This window comes from Hemibagrus wyckioides, linkage group LG14, assembly GCF_019097595.1.
Source record: "Hemibagrus wyckioides isolate EC202008001 linkage group LG14, SWU_Hwy_1.0, whole genome shotgun sequence".
In the NCBI taxonomy this organism is placed as follows: domain Eukaryota; kingdom Metazoa; phylum Chordata; class Actinopteri; order Siluriformes; family Bagridae; genus Hemibagrus; species Hemibagrus wyckioides.
Genome location: NC_080723.1, coordinates 5,747,851 through 5,766,873, shown reverse-complemented (window position 1 = coordinate 5,766,873; position 19,023 = coordinate 5,747,851). Strand labels below are relative to the sequence as shown.

General features: G+C 39.4%; 1 protein-coding gene across 3 annotated transcripts in view; it reads left to right on the top strand.

The window, feature by feature from the left end:
* Positions 1-3,055: 3,055 nt before the first annotated feature.
* LOC131364541 (GRAM domain-containing protein 2A) overlaps positions 3,056-19,023 on the top strand; it is a 28,180-nt gene continuing 12,212 nt past the window's right edge. Inside the window, exons 1-2 of one of the 3 annotated variants that reach the window (XM_058407752.1) lie at positions 3,056-3,263; positions 11,641-11,766. In XM_058407752.1, coding sequence (XP_058263735.1) covers positions 11,648-11,766 — 119 coding nt within the window. In that variant the 5' untranslated portion in view covers positions 3,056-3,263; positions 11,641-11,647. Of the gene's footprint in view, positions 3,264-9,938; positions 10,120-11,640; positions 11,767-19,023 lie in introns of those variants that run through there. The other 2 variants (XM_058407751.1, XM_058407753.1) reach the window with 2 other exon arrangements.

Here is a 19,023-nt window from a genome sequence, read left to right as displayed (position 1 = left end):
GAATTATTATTAGGGCCAGTCAAATTCAATTGATTCATCCTTCTTCTTGGTGTTGCATATTAATTGCATTTCACACAATATTTACTCACCAAACTGTGGTAGACTAACCCAAGAACAATAGCTGTATTCAGATACTCTTGGACGATTTAAAAAAAAAAAATTAAATCAAATTTTCTGTCTTCATTACAATATATTAGAACAACATGTTAAGGTTTTCTGAAATACCCGAGATCAAACATTCAGTAAACAATGCTGAAATTCCTTTGTTTATTACATTAGTAAGAGCTGCATATGCTTTCGTTCCAGTTAAGTCTACTTTTCGATCAGTTTTAAAGATTGAAGATCAAACCCAGTGTCGTTCATATTACTTTGCTCTTACGGACCGTTTGGTGTATTGTTTTTGCTTGGCCTCTTACCCAACATATTCCAGTGACATCACATCCATAAGGTCATGTCACTCTGATCACACGCTACCAGTATTGAGACTTCATAATATACATGATGAAATAAACATACTGCACCAAATTATGACTCGAGTTCACATTACTGTTAATGTGAATTCGTTATTTCCACCTACATGATCTTCTAACTGGGGAAAAAAATCACAAATTTACAGATTTCTTAAATGACGTTGTGAACGTGGTGCTCAAAGGCGCACACTTGAAAGTAATTCAGAAATTCAGAGCATGTGCTCTCCTTTAAAGCTTTAAAGCGAAGCAGCCAGCATATGGATCACTTCTGTGCATAACCAATGGCTGTGGCAGGCATTATCTCTGCTTGTTAAGATGGGTTTGTGATTTCATTTACTGAGGGAAATGTTTAGAAACCTCTAATCATGACTCAATATTTCTGTTCCATGATCCTGATGTTCTCTACCCTGCAACACTATATTGTCTTCCATGTTCATGCATTTAGATCGAGTCAAAAAGCACAAATCATACTTTTTCACTTGTATATTCTAAGAAAAACAGATTCTTTAAGGGTTTGTTGTTAAATGCAATGGTTGTATTTAGTATAAAGCTTATTCAAATGCTCATTTGAGTGCTTAAGTGATTCTTGGTGTGATATTCAAATTACCCAACAGATACCTCCATGAAGTCTTACTTAAGCTGTAAGAAATTCTTTAACATCTCTACTGTATATACACCGATCAGGCGCTGAAAAGTGCCAACAATGGGCACGTGAGCGTTAGAAATGGACCACGGAGCAATGGAAGGTGGCCTGGTCTGATGAAAAACGTGGATGGCTGGGTGTGTGAGCGTCGCTTACCTGGGGAACACATGGCACCAGGATGCACTATGGGAAGAAGACAAGCCTGTGGAGGCAGTGTCATGCTTTGGGCAATGTTCTGTTGGGTAACCTTGAGTCCTGCCATCCATGTGGATGTTACTTTGACACGTACCACCTACCTAAGCATTGATGCAGACGATGTACACCCTTTCATGGAAATGGTATTCCCTGATGGCCATGGCCTCTTTCAGCAGGATAATGGGCCGTGCCAGAAAGCAAAAATGGTTCAGGAACGGTTTGATGAGCACAACAACGAGTTTGAGGTGTTTGTTGAATTGTCCTCCAAATTCCCCAGATCTCAATCCAAATGAGCATCTGTAGGATGTGTTGGACAAACAAGTCCGATCCATGGAGGCCCCACCTCGCAACTTTCAGGACTTTAAGGATCTACTGCCAACATCTTGGTGCCAGATACCACAGCACACCTTCAGGAATGTAGTGGAGCCCATGCCTCATAGGGTCAGGGCTGTTTTGGCAGCAAAAGGGGGACCAACACAATATTAGGCAGGTGGTCATAATGTTATGCCTGATCAGTGTAAGTGATTATTCGTGTATTAAATCTTATTTAATCTTATTACAGAAGTAACACTCAAAAATAGATATACACAAGTTGAAGCAGAATCTCAGTAAGAGCACAAGATCTATTAAGACCTGTAGGTGATGGAGAGGAAAAGTGCAGGGATTTAAAGTTACAGCAAAATAATCACCTCAGGTATAAGTGCTTAATTATATAATCATACCACATACTCGTGGCATTTTAATATTTCTTTTAACATTCTAGTCAAATTTGATGAGTCAGTTGTTTTCACCTCCACTTGTGACTTTAACCATAGCATGGTTATTTGTGGAATACAAATGGTTATGGAATGGAAATGGAATGGCTTAAGTATTTCAAAAACTGCTGATCTCTAAGGATTTTTACACGTGATGGTTTTTAAGTCTTGAGAGTTTACACAGGGTGATGCGAAAAAAGTACAGAGTGAGCTATGGCCTTGTGTGCCTTGTAGGTTTAATGAGAGAGGTCAGAGCAGAAATAAGATCACTCTTTACATCTCTGCCAAGCAGAAAAGCATCTCAGATACACCACATGCAACAGAAGTCCACGTCGGCAGGCGTGTGTGTGTGTGTCTGAACACATGAAATTGAAATACGAAAATAAATAAATGAAAAAACTTTAAAAAAGATCGGTCTGTATAACCATAATAAAGGCATAGAGCGGGTTACTTCCATCTTAGTGATCCTTGGGAAGACTCGGTGTACATGTGAGTAACCATCAAAGTAGTAGTTTTCTTACCTTTAAAGACATTAAAGACATCTAATTGCCAATTAGAGCAATTTATGAGAAAATACCAATGCATGGTGGTTAAATTTCTGCTTGTGTCAACCTCGTGTTTCACTTTATATGCTAATAAATAAAAATAAATAATGCAAGCTTGTAATGGTGGCTCTGATTAAGGCTTCCAACTGCAGATCAGAAGGTTGTGTGGTTGTGTCCTTCTCACTTGTATCCTGCCTCAGGAAAACCATCCAGTTTTATTTTGATGCTGTAATTATATTAACGGGTTTTCAGCCTGCAAAATGTAAAAATAATGCAGTAATATACTGTAAAAAAAAGTAAAATGCATGCTATCCTCGTGCACAAGTACCTGCATCACCTCACGAGCCCTTCTGCACTGTAAGCCGCTGCTACATCCAATGGGCGATTTATCCAAAGACACGCCCTCTCTTCCGTGGTGCGGCTGGCTAGCCACGCCCCCTATTGCTGTTCAAGAAGAAACGCAACGGAGCCTAGGCAGAGCAACAGGCAGGAGCGAAGACTGCTATCCCGTCGTTCATAATTTATATCGTTTTGTGGGTTTTATTTCTGATTTTCCGGATAAATAAACTCTAAGGAAACTTTCTACCGTTTCTCAGCCGGTTTCACCGGAGCGCACGAGAAGGTGTGAAATGATGGGCTCGTGCTGCGGTTAAAGGTAAGTGAGCTTCTGACTTATTATTATTATTATTATTATTATTATTATTATTATTATTATTATCACTGACTATAATGATATACTGATGTATTATACATCAACCCTCGTTTAAAATGTTATTGTAGTATACTTTAGTCTAGTGTTCTATAGTGAGATGTCCGAATATTTTTAGTCTTTGCTCGACTACGTGGCGTGTAAAAGTGGATAAATAACACAAATAATGAATGACAGGACAGTGTAGTATGTCCATTGTGATGGTTTTAAGTGTTACTATACCATATTCTTTCATTTTACACTTTGTTAATCATCTAAAACTACACCGTGAAAATAATTTACTGTATATTTGACATGCAGGATCTCCTGTAAGGTATTGTACCATTGAGACTAAACAGCTGTAGAGTAAAGTACTGTAATAGCTTACATGATATAAAAATAAAAAAAAATAACACAATCTGCTCATTTGGCAGGATACAGCTCAGGGTGAAGGTTAAGGGTGATGGGATTTGAACACATGACCTTCTGAGACACAAACTAACCAGCAGACCTAACCGAAACTTGAAGAAGAAGACGACAAAAATAATAACGACATCTTTGTTACATATATTACATTACAGAAGAGTGAAATCCTTTTCTTCACATGTCCCATGATAGATCAGACTCTCATGAGCCATGGCTGAATCCTTAACCTTCCGCTCAGTCATTTCCTGCATCAACTGTTACATCAACATCTTTTCACGCATCAGCCATTTGTTGCATTGTGTCTAATATTTACTGTAAAGTTTGCATGAATTTACCAGGAGACATGTACAGTGCAAAATGATCAGCGTACTATCGTTTTGCTTCTTAATAGTAGTTGGCATTTCAATTAAACATAACCATTGAATTCAATTCAAATAATTTGTATAGCAATGGGCATTGTCTCAAAGCAGCTTTACAGAAGTATAGACACAGAATAAAAATGAGAAAGTTTAAAATTTTATTTTATAATCTTTATCCCTAACACTTAACCTTAATGAGCAATCCTGCGGCAACAGTGCGAGGAAAAACTCCTTGAGAGGAACCAGGCTTAGAAATGAACTTCATCCCCCCTTCTGTTCTATATGATGCACTCATTCTTGATATCTTGGTCAATGATGTCTAAGATTTGAAGATTTTTCTTATACATACATACATACATACATACATACATACATATATATCTATATATCCATATATCTACATCTCTCTCTCTCTCTCTCTCTCTCTCTCTCTATATATATATATATATATATATATATATATATATATATATATATATATATATATATATATATATATATATATATATATATATATATATATATATATATATATATATACATACATACATACAGTGTGTACTGTGTGTACTGTGTATTGTATTCAGTGTATTATACTCAGTTGTATCTTACTGACTTGATTAACCTACAATCTAGGGTCCAATAAATCACCATCATACCCGGGTTTATTACTTCAAACACATTCCAGTAGCACAATCCCATTCTGAGTTTACACTCAGTCTCAGGCCACCATTCACTCTCACTTCTTTTTTTTTTAAGCAGAGACACAGTGATGTAGCCAGATGAATCAAAATATTCGTACTGGTTTTGTAGTAACTTGCCTTTTTCAATGTAGACTGATTTCTTTGCTTTAAGTGCTTTTGAATGTGGTTTCTTAAATAGTCTGGGTTAAATGTGTGTAATCAAGAAGAGAGTCTGAGGAAGGGGACTTTTATATTAGCTTACGCTCCAGCGAAACAAAGAGATCATCCAAGGACATGAGAACAAGGGAGCCATTGAAGGTTCAGCTCTCTCAGAGTCTTTTTTTTTTTTTGTGAGGCCTCCAGGCACAATACCACGGTTTGCATGGGTCAGTGTCTCTGCATTGGTGGATGTAATTGTTTTTAGACTTCCTGGGAGATAAACAGGATCAGCAGTAGCCTGGTAGCATTTTAATCAATGTCTTTTCTTTTCTTTTTTTTTGGGGGAAAGTTTGGGAAGGTTTTAAAGCGTGGACTCGCTTTTTGTAGTCAGGGATACATAAAAAAATCCACACACACCCTCAGCACAAATATATAGATATATAATAGTATTTAGTGTATTTTCTACAGCTGTATTCTGGAAACGTCTACCGACAAAATATATTAGGTATAATTTGAGTTTATTTATAAGCTGACTTTGAATTGTTGAATTCAATCAAAACTGATCATCAGGAAACAGCAACCAGATATAGTAAGATATAGTAACTCATATGTATATGAGTAGAGTGTTATGTGTGGATTATTATGTGGAATATTATTTGCATAATGTTCCAGCGGACTTGTCAAAACAGTCTAACTCTGTTCTATGGATCAGAATAAAGTGTGTGTGTGTGTGTATCAGGGGACTGTTTTGGTTCACCAGTCTTAACAGTAATTAAGAATCGTGCAATGAAGCCTTATTTTGCTTTAACTTTCTAAAATTAGACATTAATTACTAAAAAAAAATAAATATTTGTTTATATAATATATTAAAATTCTAAACCTTAATGCAAAAGCTTATTTACCTGCTTAAATGTAAAGGAAATGTAGCCAGGGATTGACATTTATATATATATATATATATATATATATACATATATATATATTTATATATATATATATATGTATACTACACTATAATGCCAAAGGTTTTAGGACACCTCTCCAAATCATTGAAATCAGGTGTTGTTTTGTTTTTCAGGGGTTGGGCTTGGCCTTGGGCTTAGTTCCAGCAAAAGGAACTCTTAATGCTTCAGCATACCATAAACACCTAAATCTTGTGGAAAGCCTTCCCAGAAGAGTTGAAGCTGTTAGGGCTGCAAAGGGCGGGCCAACTCCATATTACATTCATATGCATGTAAAGGCAGATGTCCCGAAACTTTTGGCAATATAGTATATAACTATATACTTACTATAAGTAAAACATGTTACAGTGAAATTTGCATTAGGGCTGGGCGATATGGATAAAAACTTTTAGCATTCTTCAAATGAGAAATAATAACTGCGTGCATTCAGAAGTGATTTCTGTTCATTCTGTGCACTTAACACTTAACGTTTTTCTTTTTTTTCATTTCTTCTTTTATTTGGACGTGACTTTGAACATTATCAGAAAATTGAGACCTCTAAGAAACAGAATATTTGTCAAAATGTCAGTGTGAATACAAAATATACAAAAATAATTAAATATTAAAGCACTATTCAGTGACAGAAATATCCCCTTTTCAGGTATACGGTATCTTCATCTTTTAGTCGATGTCTTCTCTGTGCAGGAGCCTCAAGTGGAGTTTCACTGTGCGTGACGCTCCTCCATGCTTGTTTCTGTTTGTTCTAACTCAGTCCCAGAAATCAGATGAAAAGTTGGTCGATATAGGAAGACTCTAGACAGTCACTGAAAAGATATGTATCGCAATCTCACACAGCTCTAGTGTGTGTATGATGGTTGAGAGCTCCAGAATGTTAGCTGAGATATTATCTTGATGATGGTGTGGCATCATTTCTGCATTTCAGCCAAAAGTGGCTCTCCAGTCGTCTAACCGAAAAACACATCTCACTGTGAATAAAGTTACAGGAAGGAAGGCCACTGTATTTTGTTCATGTGCTTGCCTAATTGTGGGAAAGTTTTACAGTGTATTGCCTCATATGGCCTTAATCAACTAGAAAAAAAAATTCTACTCTTACTTCTTCTATCCAACTGTATTTTATGAACTTCTAGCTTTCATTCAGTTCATTCCCGTAACTTTAACATGCTTTTTCTTTTTTACCTGAGGGTTTTGTTGATATGTTCCTCACTTAAAAAATTTCCAGGCCATGATATCCTCTACAGCAGACATTATTTTTGCTTCACAGCCCAAAGTACTGGATTCTGGTTTCTCCTTCCGCTGTCCTTCTCATAGGTTACGCTTGAGCTATCTCACAAACTCACAAGGTACAAAACAAGAACAAGAAGAGGTTGTTTGTCACATTTGCTATGACTAACCATTTCAAACAACGAATGATTAACCTTTAAAGATGTGCTAGTAATCGGCACTTGTGCTAGCAGGATCTGGAAACTCTACCTTGCTTTAAAATACACATTATTGTGTATCATCAGGTCTCTAAACATCAAAATATCTGTCATATCTCATGAGTTTCTGTCCATGACTCCAGAGCGTGTGATATTTTTTCAACAACTCCAGAAATTTACTGGGTTAGAATTTCAGTGTCTCTTCTGTTGCACTTCTGTTTGGGTGCAACATGGACACCAAGAGCCACCTAAATTCTAACCTTACAATACACAATATTTATCATAGGGTTGCTACAACAAGAGGCCAGAAAATGAGCAGTTAAATATAACCCTTAAAAAGTGAGTTTAATGATTGTTCACAAAATGGTAGAAAATCTTAACACAGAAATGTCAGCCTCTTATAGAGTTTGCAATAACATGTATATTAAAAAACCCCACATTATCTCACAAAAATGTACTGTGATGCTACATTTACATTGCTTGACTCCCTTATCCACAGTGACTTACATCGTATCTCATTTTATACAGCTGAGGGTTAAGGGCCTTGCTCAGGGGCCCAGCAGTGGCAGTTTGGTGGACCTCGGATTCGGAACTCACAACCTTCTGATCAGTAGTCCCAACCCCTTAACCACTAAGCTACCCCACTATGTTCACAGATATAGTTACTTGCAGCAATAAAGCGACCGGAGCTTGTTTGTGTTGTGGGCGTGTCCTGCGACGCGACAGAGTTGAGAAAAGTTGAACTCGATGCAAATATGGAGCGACTCGGTGCAGGGACCAATGGGAATGAAGACAGTAGAGCGCACTCTGCTTTTCCTTCGTACCGTATGATATGCTGCAGAATTTTCTAGACAAACTCCAAGTATCCATATAGAATGTTTCATATTAGCAGCAAAAATAGCTGTATTTGGAATGCTAGCTGCACCACCCACTATCAACCGTTGTTACGTTGTGGCAACCAGAAGTAGGAACGTCTACTGATGACTTCATAATACAGCAGCTGGTGTCTTGATGCAATAAAATGTCAGGGGTGGTAGCTCAGGATGTTGAGCTCTGGGTTGAAAGGTCATGTGTTCAAATCCCACAAGGGTCCCTGAGGAAGGGTCTTTAACCCCTATCTGTATGTATGTGTAAAATACAACGTATGTAAGTTGCTCTGGATAAATGCATCTGTAAATGATATGAATGTGGCATAATAGTTTATCTGGATATTATGACAAAATTATTCCCCCTGGAGATACAGTTTGATTCCATCATTGTACAAAATTTCTGTTCTATTACCTCTATTTCTCATTTTATTACCCATTTCTCTTTTTCTTTCTTATTTCTCATTTGTTCTGGATTTTGGATTTCGGAAGAGCTGGATTTTTATTTCACTGGGAGTTACACGATATAGCCAAAAGTTTTGGGACGCCCCTCTGATTCATTGAATTCAGGTGTTGTTTTTCAGGGGTTGGGCTCGGCCCATTAGTTCCAGTGAAAGGAACTCTTAATGCTTTAGCATACCAAGACATTTTGGACAATTTCATGCTCCAAACTTTGTGTGAACAGTTTGGGGATGACCCCTTCCTGTTCCAACATGACTGCACACCAGTACACAAAGCAAGGTCCATAAAGACATGGATGAGTGAGTTTGGTGTGGAGGAACTTGACTGGCCTGTACAGAGTTCTGACCTCAACCTGATAGGTTGAGACTGCAAGCCGGGCCTTTTCGTCCAGCATCAGTGCCTGACCTCACAAATGCGCTTCTAAAAGGGAATGGTCAAAAATTCCCATAAACACACTCCTATACCTTGTGGAAAGCCTTCCCAGAAGAGTAGAAGCTGTTCTAGCTGCAAAGGCCGGGCCAACTCCATATTTATGAGGGCAGACATCCAAAAACTTTATAGCAATACAGTGTATATACTTTCTATAACTGTGTACCTAACATTGTGAATCTTGATAATACTGAAACCATCAATTATCCCTATATCAATAAGGTTGACCTAGTAGCTAATGTTTTATTGAGGTTTTGAACAAACTCATTGTCCACTTGCTTCTTAATATAAACACTCCATTAATTCCAGTGAATAGTTCAGCATACATGTTGAATGGGTACCATGGAGAAACCCACTGCTTTTTGTCTCGGCTTCTCATGGTTTTCTAGCCTAGCGTGAGATTCGTAGTGTGCGGAGTGTTAGCTCATTTGTCCATGTCATATCTTAGAAGCTTCGCCTAAAATGACAATATTTAGAATAATTTGTAAAATTGAAAAAAAGACACAAAAGACTAATAAAAATCTACACTGATGATTAATGTTGCTTATGGCGGAACATTTTTTTTTTTACCCTTTAATATCTATCTTGTGAAGTGTGAAAAGTATACTCGTCACACCTTCTTCTCGCCGTGTCTCCAGGCGAGACTCGGAACATAAAAGCCCTTTGTGCAGTTGCGACACTGTGTGTTCCAGCTCGTTCTCCATCTCTGTCCTGATTCTAATCACATCTCCAAACACGGTGCCAGATCCTCTGAGTAGCTGCATGCTTTCCCTGGGGAGTCATTTGTTTGTCCACCCTCTGGATGCATTCCAGAGAAACAAGCACTTTCCCCCCTCAGTGCCACCCCTGTGTTTTGACAGCAGGAAGACAGCCCTGGCATTTACTACCTTGTCTAGAAGAAAAGAGGAGGCTGTTTTAGCTGAAGGTTTAGCAGCATGTGATTTGCATACTGTTAAAGATCTATGCTTATTTAATATATTTTTTTACATTGTTGTTTTAACCGTTATTCAACTGTACCTGAGGTATGAGGTGCGAGCTGCAAGAGCTGTTCTTCGGCAGGTAAATACACGTTGACTGAGCTGCGAGATCTTTCTGCTTTCACATAGAGCATTTAACATGCTATTTTAAATCTTAGTGCAAATCTGTTTCTTGTGATTTACATCAACACTTTTCTGCAATACAGATCTTCAAAATTGTATTCTGTTAAACTCACACTGGCGTAGAAACTTATTCTTTTCCTTGTCTTATTTGTTCTATTTGCTAAAGGCATGTTTATACTTATTATTCTGATTATACTGTGTCATTTTTTCAACGCAATACTTGGCTTTGTGCTTTCATTTGTCACACATTGTCTGTCTTCGCTCACATTCTCGCGTCTATATTTAGCCTTTATTATCAGCCTGTTCAGTAATTCACACACTGTCCACTCTTCCCCGATCCCATCGCCCACTCACTTTTTGTCTAGCGTCCATTTTGGGACTTGCTGATCTATTATTGGCATATTGCGCATCAAGCATCTTGCATATAACTTCAAGCAGTAAGAAGCAGCGTTCAGTATTTCATTGATTGCTTGTTCAACATTTTTTGTTCTCACATACAGAATCAGTGTTATTTTGATCTCCAAGTTATACAACTGTAAAAGCAAGTTCTTATACCAGTTTGGTGCTGAATGAACCCAAGTGTTTTGGTTGTCCTGTTCTTTCTTTGTAATGAGCTCTCGTGTGTTTTTCAGCTGACTGTCACTTTTAAAAAGTACATTTGTTAAGCTACGTTCACACATGCAGCGACAAAAGATTTGTAATTTTCCATGAAAGCTGCTGACTTCCGGGTGACGTGAGTGACAGCGACCGTTGCTGTCTAGACGTGGGCGTGTCCAATGACGCCACAAAGTCAAGAAAGGTTTAAATTTATTCAAATATGGAGTGACTTGGTGCAGCGAATACCAATGGGAGCGCACACTAGAGCGCACACTGCTTCTTCTTCTTCTTCATCTCATGATGTAAACATACACTGGTGAATTTTATATACAAATGCCACATCTCCAGATTGTTTCATCGAACGGCAAGAGAACTGATTTGGCATGCTAGTTGCACCACTCAGTGATCAACATTATTGCTATGGCAACCAGTTGTAGGAACTGTTGTAGGACGACTTCATAGTACAGTGATAAAATCGCCGTGTGTATAGGGATTTTGCTGGGAGCTTAATGACTTCCACCATGTTTTCCTTTCTGAGGCTGAGAAGGGGTGTTGGGGAGTGTCTATAAAAAGACTGAAAGGAGGCCCATGTCAACACGGACAAGCAGTAAAGCCTGGACTGCTGGAGTGCAATCGGGATTTCTCAGCCACGTGATACGCTTGTGCTGAGGCCAGGGCTTAAATACAGCTTTATCATGTCATACGTATTGTCCAGGTTGTTCATACTAGTAAGAAATAAAGAAGAATGACTGTTGTACCTTCACACACCTCTACATGAATGGGCCAGTTTTTGACCTTTTTAATTGACCTGTTGACTGATAGATAGACAAAATGTCATGCAATCATTCTTATCTTTTTTTTTCTTTTTTGTGAATCTCCTCAGGCTAAGTATGATGGCGGAACAGATGGATCAGAGCGACGATACGGGCCTGGTGATCCCGCCAGAGACCAGTGACCCTCAAAAAGACGACGAGACACACTGTCCCCAACATTTCAGACAAGGCATCATGTGAGAAAAACACCCTTACTCACTATAGTACCACTGCTGATTTTCGCCAGATGGAATTTTCTAGTAAGATTTAGTGCATCCCTGTGAGTCATGTCAGAAATTAAATCAGAGACACTGACACCTCATTGCTGCAGGCCTCAGCCTGTACCACACTGACTGGTTCTGCAAAAAGAAGGTCAAGGCAAGCACAGCTTAGCTTAAAACTCCAGAGTGAAATCCCAAGTGTTAAACACTGATGGTGACTAAAGTCAAAATAAAGGTTTTAAATGTCAGACATAAATACTGTAATACAGGGGTTTGGCTGGGTGTGTACAAGTTGGCCTTATAGATGTTGTTATACGCCTCATTGTGTTGTCTGTCAAAGCACTGTATTCAGCATCAAAAGACACTGGTTTTTTCATATAGAATCAGTTTTCTTCATTGAAAATGGTCACGCAGCCAATCAACCACACGATCGACAGGTTATAAGTCTGTAGAAACCAGCTGAATAACCATTCATGTATCTCACTAATGAACTCTCATGTGTTTTTCAGCTGAGTGTCATTAACACTGTTATCAAATATAATTGTTAGCTACACTGTACAGCATACATACAGCGACTCACCGCGACAAAGCGTCTGGATATCATTCATTTTCAGTAACAACTTGAGCAACCGTTGGTGACTAGATGTGGGTGTGTATCTTATTTTAGACAGAAAAGGGGAGTGGCATAACAGTATTTGAGCTTAATGGATCACTTTTAGCACATTTCTTAGAAACAACTGACGTGACTATACAGATTACTCATGTTACTCAGTTCCTCAGGTTCATAATTTTAGTTTCCTAATACCACAAGGGGAGAAGCTCTGAATGTATAGAACATGTACAGTCATGACTGATTATAAAATCTCTAAAGCTAGATCAAATGCTAAATTCAGTCCCAACTTGTTGTCTAACCAATTATAAATAGCAGGCACACAACCTCTAATAACTGCTTTCTTGTTGTTAGTTTTTCTTTCTTCTGTCTTTTATCGCTCAGTGACAAAGTTTTAATAAAGAATTTGTCGTGTCCTGGAGCACAGTGTCATGTGTAGGATAAGGGGATTAGGATTGAACGTCTCAGAATGATAGAAAGCTAGCATATTTCATGTTGCCTCGAAAGAAATGTTGAAGAAAAAAAAGCTCATACAGCAAACAAATTGTCTATGGCTACTAGCTAGAGGCATAGATGTAATTTGTTAGATATGAGTAATTGTATACCAAACGTCAAAATATTGTTCCATTCAGGAGGCGGTTGCCTGAGGCTGTTATTATACAGTCTTTTTACAGCAATATTTGACAGCCTAATCCTGAGAGGAAGCCAGGGCTATTCAGATTGCTTTGTAATCTGCACTGATTCTCGTGTGTAAGGAGCCAGTTTAACAAACATGGTGATGCCGAAAAACAGTCAGTCAGTCTTCTATAAAGATGTCTTGCTACGTAATTGGGATTTCCTCACATGCTTTGATGCTCTAGTAGACCTAGGAAGTGCTAGACAATTCAAGTTGAAAACAATCATGTTATCTATGACTACATACAGTGCATGTGCCTGGGAAAAGACTTCACGTGGTGAAATTTTGACATCTTCTTCCATATATAGCTCTGAATGCTCCGGGTTTTCCTGAACACTACTGAACAACTGTGTGCTTAAGTCTAATCACTTCAGTTTGTAATCGTACAATATATCAGCTGTCAAAACAAGCGTATGAATGGAATCCTTGAACATGCAATATTATCCATACTAAGAATACGAACAAGCTGGGAAAATATGTAGAACAAAAGTATTACATGGCTGAGAAAACACGAATGGATTCCCCTGCATTGCGCTATGCTAATTGTAGTCGAGTATTTATCTAAGATAAAAAGTTAGTGTTTGCAAGTAGATAAATGTCTCATGCTCAGTGTGAAGGTAAGATGTTAAGCAAAACACAACAATGTAATTATAAATAATTAAATAATAAAATGTTCTTTTCCCCCTTTAATACTCTTTCAAATACTAATGCTAATACCCAATTTAAATGATCGAGTACATTGACACAATAATATAACGTCATATCGGCACGTCCCGCATCACACAAGAGAGAGTGAAATGAAAAGGATGGAAATGAGTGTAACGGAGGCGTGCAGTGTATTTTGGTACTGAGACTGGGCCTCATTAGGTAGAAAAGCACCATCCTCCCTCTGCACTAAGCTCACAAAGACACAAAGAGCTGGTAATGACAGAGAGACAGAGTAATCACTGTTTAAGACCACACAATGGGACCACCTTTACTCTAGTGAGCCAGTATGACATCAGATATCTCAATTCAGCGAGAATGTTTACATACTCTTGTCCATCTTCAACCTATTATTGATGGTACATTAGGATGAACTATAAAAGATGTTTCCCTGCTGTCGCCTCCAGTAGCACACTTCTGTCATTATAGATGAGTACAGCCGATTTCTAGCTGTCAAAATATACAGGCATAGTCATCCTGTCTGGGAAAACACGGTTACTGACGAATGAATGAAAGCCTCACACAGCATTATATACAAATACACACTCTCATATTGATGACTGAGACCTTTATTTATCTTGCAAGCTTTAGATCTGACAACCTGCTCCAGCCTGCAGGATAGTAAAAAAAAAAAACACACTCTTCCATGACTTCTTTGTTCCAGTACAAACCTGTAGTGTGTTGCAGCATCCTGCATGTAATCATCACTCATAGGCAGCTTTTGAAGGACATTTTGTCAAAAATGGCAAAACTCAAACAAACAGAAATGGCAGCCCTTTATTCGTCACATATACATTACAGTGAAATTCATTCTTCACATATCACTACTTTGGAAGGTGGGGTCAGAGCGCAGGGTCAGCCATGACACAGCACCCCCGGAGCAGTGAGGGTTAAAGGCCTTGCTCAAGGGCCCAACAGTGGCAGCTTGGCAATGCTTGGGCTTGAACCCCAATCCTCAAATCAACAACCTAATCGCTTTTATATAGTGCTTTTAACAATACAAATTAGCACCTACAGATATATACACCAACCAGGCATAACATTATGACCACCTGCCTAATATTTTTTTTATCCCCCTTTTGCTGCCAAAACGGCCATGACCCATCATGCACTGTGTATCCTGTTACAATTCTATCAGAACCAGCATTAACTTCTTCAGGAGTTTGAGCAACAGTAGCTCGTCTGTTGGATCGGATCACACGGGCCAGCCATCGCTCAACAAGCCTTGGCCGTCCATGACCCTGTTGCCAGTTCACCACTGTTCCTTCCTTGGAGCACTTTTGATAGATACTGACCACTGCAGACCGGGAACACCCCACAAGAGCTGCAGTTTTGGAGATGCTCTGATCCAGTCGTCTAGCCATCACAATTTAGTCCTTGTCAAACTCGCTCAAATCCTTACACTTGTCCATTTTTCCTGCTTTTAACACATCAACTTTGAGGACAAAATGTTCACTTGCTGCCTAATATATCCCACCCACTAACAGGTGCCATGATGAGGAGATCATCAGTCTTATCTCACTGCTCATAATGTAAAGTCTGATCGGTGTATATATACATAAATTCAGAATATAAATGATACATTTTAAAGTTGGATTTATCTCAAAGAAACAAGCGAGAGGCAGCAATGACAAAAGAAAAACTACCTGAGATGATATGAGGAAGAAAACTTAAAAGGAACCAGACTCAAACGGAACCCCATCCTCATCTGAGTGACACCGGAGATGGTGTTCACTAATCATTTCCTTCCTTATAACTGTGTACTGTATTGTCAAAATTGCAATTGTGTAAATCAGTGAATTCATTCTAGTTTTAAAATAAGGGAATTTTGAAATCTCCTAAAGCTTGCTTAGGAGTTTTCGTGCAGAAATTGCAAAATTCTGTGCAAAAAAAGAACTTGCAGTACTTTCTGGTGTGCTGTGACATGTCAGATAAAGTGATGATATATATACATAAAGTGATGACAGCATTTTACACTGGAGCCGAATACCCGAGTCTGGTTCGGTGGCACGATCTGTCTGAATCATGGCTCAATTCCACACACATACACATTCATGTACTCTGATTTGCAAATCACTACATAATCACTATTTTTCTCTATTACCAATACATGCAAAAGTGGTGAAGAATGGTGCTTTTTGGATGATTGACATGTCACTGTGAAGGAAAACCCAGTGACCCAGCAATCAATATAAAAAAGAAAGTTTTTTTTAGCCATGCTGGTTAGACTGAAGTCAAAAGTGACCTCATGACATCGCTCCAATTCTGGATCTGTATATTAACAACCATAATAACGCTTTCACTGGCACAAATGTAGAAACAGTAAGTAACGTGACTTTGGTTCAGAGTGCACATAGCTTGCACACCTGATGTGGACAATGCCACGGTTCAGCTGAAGCAAAACCCACACCACTGTTATTTGTTTTGTTTTGGTTTTTTTTCTTTTCTCATGCCAAATTCAGGGCTCAAAAGTTTGAGTTAAACGCTCAAGTCAATAAAAGAAATATTTATAACTCTTTAAGGTTTTACTTTATTATTATACACCGATCAGGCATAACATTCTGAGCACTGACAGGTGAAGTGAATAAGACTGATGATCTCATCATGGCACCTGTTAGTGGGTGGGATATATTAGGCAGCAAGTGAACATTTTGTCCTCAAAGTTGATGTGTTAGAAGCAGGAAAAATGGGCAAGCGTAAGGATTTGAGCGAGTTTGACAAGGGCTGAATTGTGATGGCTAGACCACTGGATCAGAGCATCTCCAAAACTGCAGCTCTTGTGGGGGGTTCCTGGTCTGCAGTGGTCAGTATCAGTATCAAAAGTGCTCCAAGGAAGGAACAGTGGTGAACCGGCGACAGGGTCATGGGCAGCCAAGCCTCATTGATGCACGTGGGGAGAGATGGCTGGCCCATGTAATCTGAAAGGGGAACTGAAACTGGGACTGAAACTGGAACTGGGATCTGAAAGCGAAAGGGGACCAACACAATATTAGGCAGGTGGTCATATTGTTATGCCTGATCGGTGTATAATTCTTCTGAAGACATGAAGGCTAAAAATTTCATTTACTTATTCTCCCTTTTTTAATTCAGTGCATTTATAGATTAAACCCAGTCTTCCACTTTCAAATAAGGAATCTTGTCATATTGTGTTTCCAAAATATTTTTTTCTTGCCACAGACAAAAAGTATGCTCGCCATAAACATGTTGATTTTTGCACAGACACATTGATGACTCAGTATGAAGGATTCTAACCTTTTCTCTAAAGACTTCAGAATTTGTGTGTGTGTGTGTGTGTGGGAGGGAGGGAGGTTGGCGTTTATTGACATTATATGTGCCAGTAATATTTTTTCCTCCTCTCTTTATTTACTAGGACGTCATATACTGCACTCATCTGTCAAACTCTCATTTCTCACTGCGGATGTCAGTGTAGTTTGTTAACCTGACAAAGACGAGAAGGAACTGAGCCTTACACACCTTTTCACCAGCTTCGACACCTTCCATGTGAGCTAGACCAGAATGCTTGGCTGAACAGCAGACTAAGTTTTTCCTAAGGACGTATGGCAGAGGAGCACGTCTGTGGTCTTGGTGATTTCCCTGCTCTAACACACCTACTTGACCTGGTCATTAACTCACCCCTTATTTTCCTATTTTATTGTGCTTGAGTCTGGAAACACAAAGCTCACAGCTGTAATTGCTGCCCAGTACTAATAATAGTATATTTCAGACATTTCATTATACTCTACATTAATTTAGTAACATTTCATTTTGACAGAGTTATAGAGTACCTTGTGTAGCGGAGTGGCAAACATTATGAAGTTATTTATAGTTAATGATGATAACTATGCAAATGTGATCATATTAGGTGTTTCAGTGCAACAAGCTACAGGGCTAGGTTCAGTCCGTTCTTAGGCTGTGTCACAGTGTGTGTATGGCTGTGTTACAGTGTGGGTGGGTGTGTCACAGTGTGTGTATGGCTGTGTTACAGTGTGTGTATGGCTGTGTTACAGTGTGGGTGGGTGTGTCACAGTGTGTGTATGGCTGTGTTACAGTGTGGGTGGGTGTGTCACAGTGTGTGTATGGCTGTGTTACAGTGTGTGTATGGCTGTGTTACAGTGTGGGTGGGTGTGTCACAGTGTGTGTATGGCTGTGTTACAGTGTGGGTGGGTGTGTCACAGTGTGTGTATGGCTGTGTTACAGTGTGTGTATGGCTGTGTTACAGTGTGGGTGGGTGTGTCACAGTGTGTGTATGGCTGTGTTACAGTGTGGGTGGGTGTGTCACAGTGTGTGTAAGGTTGTGTTTCAGTGTGTGTATGACTGTGTTACAGTGTGGGTGGGTGTGTCACAGTGTGTGTATGGCTGTGATTCAGTGTGTGTATGGCTGTGTTACAGTGTGTGTATGGCTGTGTTACAGTGTGGGTGGGTGTGTCACAGTGTGTGTAAGGTTGTGATTCAGTATGTGTATGGCTGTGTTACAGTGTGGGTGGGTGTGTCACAGTGTGTGTATGGCTGTGTTACAGTGTGGGTGTGTGTGTCACAGTGTGTGTATGGCTGTGTTACAGTGTGGGTGTGTGTGTCGCAGTGTGTGTAAGGTTGTGATTCAGTGTGTGTATGGCTGTGTTACAGTGTGGGTGGGTGTGTCACAGTGTGTGTAAGGTTGTGATTCAGTGTGTGTATGGCTGTGTTACAGTGTGGGTGGGTGTGTCACAGTGTGTGTATGGCTGTGTTACAGTGTGGGTGGGTGTGTCACAGTGTGTGTAAGGTTGTGATTCAGTGTGTGTATGGCTGTGTTACAGTGTGGGTGGGTGTGTCACAGTGTGTGTAAGGTTGTGATTCAGTGTGTGTATGGCTGTGTTACAGTGTGGGTGGGTGTGTCACAGTGTGTGTAAGGTTGTGATTCAGTATGTGTATGGCTGTGTTACAGTGTGGGTGGGTGTGTCACAGTGTGTGTATGGCTGTGTTACAGTGTGGGTGGGTGTATCACAGTGTGTGTATGGCTGTGTTACAGTGTGGGTGGGTGTGTCACAGTGTGTGTATGGCTGTGTTACAGTGTGGGTGGGTGTGTCACAGTGTGTGTATGGCTGTGTTACAGTGTGGGTGGGTGTGTCACAGTGTGTGTATGGCTGTGTTACAGTGTGGGTGGGTGTGTCACAGTGTGTGTATGGCTGTGTTACAGTGTGGGTGGGTGTATCACAGTGTGTGTATGGCTGTGTTACAGTGTGGGTGGGTGTGTCACAGTGTGTGT